Source organism: Chinchilla lanigera, unplaced genomic scaffold, assembly GCF_000276665.1.
Source record: "Chinchilla lanigera isolate Chin_1 unplaced genomic scaffold, ChiLan1.0 scaffold00040, whole genome shotgun sequence".
Classification (NCBI taxonomy): domain Eukaryota; kingdom Metazoa; phylum Chordata; class Mammalia; order Rodentia; family Chinchillidae; genus Chinchilla; species Chinchilla lanigera.
The window spans coordinates 13769127-13775860 of NW_004955441.1; the positions used below are offsets into that span (position 1 = coordinate 13769127).

A 6734-nucleotide genomic window follows, 5' to 3' on the forward strand; every position below is an offset into this window, starting at 1 on the left:
TAATCCCAGCACTCGGGAGGCTGAGGCAGGAGGACTGTTTTGAGTTCAGGCCAGCCTGGGCTACAAAGTGAGCTCAAGGCCAGCCTGAACTGCATAGTGTAACCCTGTCTCAAAAAAAAGTTAAAATTTTTTTTAAAATGTTAATAAAAAAGCTGAGAATGTAGCTCAGTGTGAAGCCCCTGGGTGCAATCCCCAGAACCACAAAAAAAGAAAAGCAGCGAGGGCGGCTCCTTTGCCACATCTCCCGCGGCCCCTCTCCTCTTCTGGCCCCCAGTACCCCGGTCTGCCACGAACGCCGATCCCAGCCCCCTCTCCCAACGCCACTCTCTCCTCGGGTCTCTCGTTCTGACCATCTGTCTGCCTCCACTGCACAGGGCCTCCCCGAAGCCCGTCCACCTCCTGCACGAACTGCCAGCACTCCCTGCTGCCTTTGGAGAAAACCCCGACCCGGTCACATGACTGAAGGAATGAGATCTTGCTTTCTGTCTCCTCACTGAAAACATGGGGAGGCTGTGCCAAGGGCCAACCAGCTGCTGCTCCTGACCTCTGCGACACAGACCCTCAGCCACCCCAAGATCCTCACGCTCTGGTGCCCCGATTTGCCATCCTCTCCGCTGCAGCAGCTTCCTTCCCCTGGCTCTGCACTGGAGCTGCGGCCTGTCTTCCCAGGCACGGCTCCCCCACTCTGCTGCGCAGCAGGAAACTGCACGCGCCAGCTCCAGGTACAGATGGCAGCCGGGGGCCTCTGCCCTGCAGGACAGCCCTCGGGAAGGGGCGGGACCGGGGCAGAGCAGAGCAGCAGGCGAGGAAGGAGAAGCAGCGCTACCGAGGCACAAGGGTGGCACACAAGACCAGGTCTGGCTCGCCTCCCGCAGCGGCCGCCTGACCTACCTCTTTATGCACGTGCGTGATGGCTGTGGAGAGCTCCAAGCCATCGAGCAAGTTGTTGCCGTCGTAGTCGTGCATCTTGAAATAGTGGAGCTGCAATTCTTGCGGGGACATCGTTGCCTCTGGTTTGTTAATGACACCTTCAAGATGCTCCATGATATGCCTAGAAACAGCAGTCAGATCACGCCAAGGCCGCGAGACTCCGCAAAGGTCAAGACCGAAGCTTCCGCTGAGGGCAGGGGCACAGGCCTACGACCCTTGCTGCTCGGGGCGCTGAGGCAAGAGGGCCCTGAGCTGGAGGCCAGACTGGGCAGCTTAGCAAGACCCTGTTCTTAAGAAATAAACAATTAATAAAAGGGCTGGATCAGTAGCTCGGTATAGCGTGTGTCTGTGTATGCGTCTGTCTGTGCACATGTATGTGCGTGTCTATCTGCACACGTCTGTCTGTCCATGGTAAAAGAGAAAGACTGGACCCGGACAAATTATTTACCCCGCCTGGGCCTCAGTGTGTCAGGACAGTGAGCAAAGAGCACCCAAGCGGGAGGCGGCTCAGACATAAGTGCCCTCTGTACCCACTCCCAGCAGCCCCGCCCCAGGCCCTGGTCGGAAACAAGCACGCCGGAGCTGTACAGAGGGAGGGAAGGACGGGGGCGCCCTGCACTGGCTTCGGGTGAATACGTACTCTGGGTCATGCACCGTGTGCTTATCCAGGCCCGCGCTGCCGGGATGGACGGCGTGGGCCCCAGGCTCGTGGGCGCTGACACCCGAAGCACAGAAGGCCCAGAGCAGGCTGCAGAAGAAGGGGGCTCTGAGCAGCCACAGGGGTCGCATGGTCACCGGCACCTAGGAAACGGAAGACACTGAGGATGAAGGCAGAGCCCCAGAGCTATCTTTCCAGATCTGACCCATGGTGCTTCTGGGAAACCCAGTGCGGCGGTATGGCCGGAAAAGAGCGCATCACACCGGCCCAAACGGCCCGAGCCCAGCTCTGCCCCACACTGAGACCCCTCACATGGGGAGGGCCCCGTAATGCTTCCTGTGCACCTTCAGAGAGCCAAGCAGCTCCGGGAGGGCTTGAAGGATTGAGAGATGCATCCTGCCCACAAGCTTAGTCCATGGGGAGGAACACGCCCTCCTGGGAGCACTAAGGAAAGCAAGGAGGTGGTGCCTGCTGTGATCCCAGCACTCTGGGAGACCGAGGCATAAGGACCACAAGTCTGAGCCCAGCCTGGGCAACTTAGTGACTTAAAGAGACCCTGTCTCAAAAATAAAATAATTAGAAAGGGGTTAGCGAAGTAGCTCAGGGTAAAGGCCCTGGATTCAATGCATAGTCAAGAAAAAACGAAGGGGAAGGGGAAAGGGAGGGGAAGAGGGAGGGGAAGAAGAAAAGGTAGGAAATGAGGGGTACTAGAGAAAAAAGGATGGCTGGAGTTCAGGGGATGACAGAAAATCAGACTATGCTGACAGGCCTGGCCACATTTCAGGCCGGCTGGACAGGCCGGCGGCCCCGAGGGATCAAAGGAGCACCGGAGCGAGGAGGGGCAGGTGCAGACAGCAGGGCAGAAGGTACAGGCAGCTCTGTCCCCTGGGCGGCAGGCAGCACGTAGCTGGGGGCAAAGGCCGAGGGCGGTGCAGGACACCAGCCCAGGATGCTGACGTCTCCTGAGGATCGATGGGAACAATGAACAATTCCTGCCTGGAGAGGAGATCCCACTTGGCGTCAGCCTACTCATCTGGCCTTTCCCGGGGAGGGTACGAAGCAGGGTGGAGTGGAGACAGGACTCGGGAGCGGGGGAAGCTATGAGGCAGGTCAGACCAACCCGAGACAGCCAGTGCAGCAAAGAGGACGTCAACTCCTGCCTCACCCACAGCCAGGCCGAGACACTGGCAAGGAACATACCCAAGCGTGACAGAGCGCTGGAAATCTGTCACAGGGGATCTGTGAGAGGGGATCTGTGACAGGGGATCTGTGAGAGGACCCTACCGCGTCCTTCTGCAGCTTGGCAACACTTGGAATTGTGTCAACAAGACAACGCAGTCAGCCCCAGAGCCCGTCCAAGGGCAGGGCAGGGGTATTCCCTGCCATGGCTCTGGCAGGCCGTCAGCAACTGGGGCTCAGCTGGAAGTCTTGGTCCTCCTGGGGTTTAGCAACTGACCCCAGAAGGTAGGCTGGAGGACAGCTGGGGAGCAATACATAAAAACTAGGAAAAGCGCTAACACAACATTCATTTCCCAAAAGGCAGAGTTGATTTTGCTGGACAGAGGACCACTGATTCCTGAGGGGTCAACTGCAGCCAGCCAAGTCTACGGCAGGAAGGAGAAAGGCAGTGCGGCAGTTACTGGTCCTTCCCCACCTGCCCGTCGCCTGGGACTGGAAGGTGTCGCAGCTCCTCACCCATCCTAAAAGGCTCTTTGGAGTATGCCACCCTACGGCGCTTAGAAAAACGTCCCAAACCCATCTACCCTAACACCTTCCATGGCACTGCCCCTAGAGGGGCAATATGGGTAACTTCCAGGTGCTGAGAAACAGTATTTAACCTTACTACTGGGCAGTGACATCACAGTGCAATCTGTCACACTACACAATAAAATGTTCAACATAAATCTGATGAAAAAGAGCAGGCTGCAAAGTTGACAAATATTCACTTTTAGCAGGGGGTCAAGGCACACGCCTATAATGTGAGCACTTAGGAGGCCAAGGCAGCAGGATCATCTCGAGTTTGAGGCCAGCCTGAGCTACATAGTGAGTTCAAGGCCAGCCTGAACTACATAACAAGACATTGTCTCAAAAAAGAAAAATTTCACTTTTGTAAAGTAAAAAGGTGTATGTATATATTTCACACACAATAGAAACTATTAACAAAGACCATCTTGCATCATGAGACTAGGAGTGATTATGACATTTTACTTTTCTACTGCTTCAAAGTGGCTACTATAAACATATTTTTCCTTACAAATACGTATTTCATATAGTCATTTGCATAATTTTGTTCCAAAACTTCTATGGATAGGAGAGTTTCCAGTCCATTCTTATCTCCAAAAATTAACTCAGGCAGGGGGAGCCAGAAGCCACACCTCCCATTTCACCAAATAAGTGTTCTGACCCCAGCAAAGCCACTGCCACCGTACCCAGTACCAGAAAACAAGGTCTTGAGTGACTCCCAACAGTGACTGCTGGCCAGAGCAGGACCTGCTCTGAGCACACACCCTGTAAGTTCTGGAACAGGGGGATCGGAAAGTGGGTTCAGCCCCTCGTGAGCCCTTCGGATGTCTCTTCAATGGGGTCTGGCTCAGGCGTTCACCCCACACGCTTCCTCCGGAAGGGTCCTGTCCAGGGCTACAGACAGCGGGGAACACCAGCTGGGAAACCACCTGGTTACCGGCTGGGAGAGGACAGTCTCGGCGTTGGCACAGGCTTGGCACCGAGGTCCTTTGGGGACTGTGGAGATTATTACCCCTCCACAGCTCGGGGGCAGGTCTTAATGTTAAGACAACAGAGGATAAAACTGGAGATGTCTATCAGATCCAGGGCTGCGCTGAGTGACAGAGAATCCACGACACCCTTTTCCCTAACTATAGGCCAATGCTTGGTGTTTCAGATTGGAGTGTGTATGTGTTTTGGCATCATCTAGGTAGTAATGCCAAAATGCAATCAAGTGATTACTAATACAGGAACTGTGGGTCTAAATTATCCCCTCGTCAAGGGAAACAGCGTAAAAGCCAAGAATCGCTGAACTTGTTCCATGTTGGTTTGCTGTTGTAGGTTCTAACCATTAATACACAATGAATGCCAAATCTATAAACATACACAAGGAAAAAACCCCAAGTGCTGCCACCTTACAGAGTAAACTGCTCACAGCCAAAAGGAAACACAACTATTCCATCCCCCCAAAGGACAAATTGCATCATCCACAGTCGCAGCTATTCCGCTCAAGGCAATGGGCAAACAGCCTGGGAGATAAGCCCCAGGCGATCCTAACTCACTGACCTTCAAGACTTACAAAGCCCAGGCTGGGGGAAGATCCAAGAGCGGAGACAGCTCTGCAAAGTGACTTCAGACCACAACCCAGGCCTCCACACCCCTGCCAAGGAAGAGCCTCAGCCCTGGGAGGTGCTGGACCATGGTCAGCAGTGGGCACTGTGGCAACTCTAGCAGCCCCCTCCCTGCCCCACAGCCTGGGCCCACACGGGCTCCATCTGTCCACTCCTTCTTCCGCCTGGGGCAGGTTCAGATGTCACCTGGTTCTTCCAGCAGCACTGGCTTGGTCCTCCTCTGACCTCAGTCTGGAGCCTCTCATTCAGCCTGGACATATGGTCACACACTGCTGTCCTCTGTTTTTCTCTTTCCCTCTCCCAGGGCCACCCATATGGAGGAACAGGACTTTTCTGTCCCTCATAAGCTGCGGCCTGCACTGGGGTAGTACGCCTTCAGGTCTGCATCGGGGCAGGGGGTCTGGCACCCAGGGGAGCTGTTCCTTACGGGTGGGGGGATCTGACCTAAACTTCCCTGGAGGCCTCCCACTGCCGGCCTGGCCTGGCCTGCCTTCCCTCTCACTGCGTCATTAGTCCTATCAGCTCATGAGAAGCTGAAGCCAGCCTTCCTCTAGCAGCAGCTTTTCCTCCATCCAAGGGCCCTCAATCACGAATTCACCCCCAAAGCAACCACACTCACCCACATCCACACTTGTACCCAGAGCCAATGCCAAAGAAAACCCTGACCAGTACTTCCCCATTCGCCACTGCCATAGTTTTGAACTAGAGACAAGAAAATAACCTAAGCTAAAGAAACCTCTACATGGGCTGCCAGTAAAGCTGGCACTTAATAGCCTGATCTATTTGTTCATCTGAGGGGCCCAAAGGGTAGTCATGCCTGACTGATACCTTAAATTAACGAAGGAACCTCCGGGTACCATACCAACAACGGCGGCAGAACAGCATGAGGTACTAGGGTCAGGTGTGACCCAGGCAAGACCCCTCTCGCAGATCACAGCTTGGAGGACAGGACAGGACAGACACCTGTGGGTACGGCAGAAGCCCCAACTCCCACTTGCAATAACAATGAAGCATGAGGATTCTTCCAACCAAGGGGCAGTGCCTCAGACAGAAGCAACATGGAATAAACACCTAAGCCCAACCTAGCAACTAAAACATTCAACAGAGGGGCTGGGGATTTAGCTCAGCGGCACAGCGCCTGCCTGGCAAGCGCAAGGTCGTGAGTTTGATTCCCGGTACCGGAGGATGGATGGATGGATGGATGGATAGATAGATAGATAGATAGATAGATAGATAAATAAATAAAACAAACATTCAATAGAGTCGAAGACACAGCACAGCAGGGCAAGATGAGACTTGAGTAACGTACGAAGAGGGCAGGTTACCAAGGGCCTTGCGGCCCGGCGAGGTGGTACAAGCCTGTAATCCCAACACTCGGGAGGCTGAGGCAGGAGAATCACAAATTTGAGTCCAGCCTGGCTAACTTGGGGATTTACCAAGATCCTGTCTCAAAACATTGCTTAGATCGTCTAGGCATGCGGCTCAGTGCGAAGGCGCTGGGTTCCATCCCCCGGACTGCAAGCCCGTGCCGGCGCCTGGAAGAGCTGCGGGAATCCCTAAAAGGGTAAAAGATGCGGGAGAGTGTCGGGAGGAAGCGAGGCTTCGGCTGGAGACCCTGGTTCTCGCCTCCTAGTACCCAACAAGCTACAGAGGCCCCGGAAGGGACGCCAAGGCGCAGTCGGCGCTCACTGGCCGGTCCAGAGCAGCGGCAGCGGAGCGGCCTCAGCCGAGGGCGGGGTGGACGGACTGCAGGGCTCCCGTGCGGGCAGCACGCCCCCGGCCCGCGGGCCCGA

General features: G+C 55.1%; 1 protein-coding gene across 3 annotated transcripts in view; it reads right to left on the minus strand.

Moving 5' to 3' along the window:
* Mcfd2 (multiple coagulation factor deficiency 2) overlaps positions 1 to 6734 on the minus strand; it is a 9623-nt gene that overhangs the window by 2444 nt on the left and 445 nt on the right. The window contains exons 2-4 of one of the 3 annotated variants that reach the window (XM_005390985.2): positions 6378 to 6497; positions 1571 to 1731; positions 892 to 1051 (exon numbers count right to left, since the gene is read on the minus strand). In XM_005390985.2, the coding sequence (XP_005391042.1) occupies positions 892 to 1051; positions 1571 to 1719 (309 nt within the window). In that variant the 5' untranslated portion in view covers positions 1720 to 1731; positions 6378 to 6497. Of the gene's footprint in view, positions 1 to 891; positions 1052 to 1570; positions 1732 to 6250; positions 6344 to 6377; positions 6498 to 6734 lie in introns of those variants that run through there. The other 2 variants (XM_005390986.2, XM_005390987.2) reach the window with 2 other exon arrangements.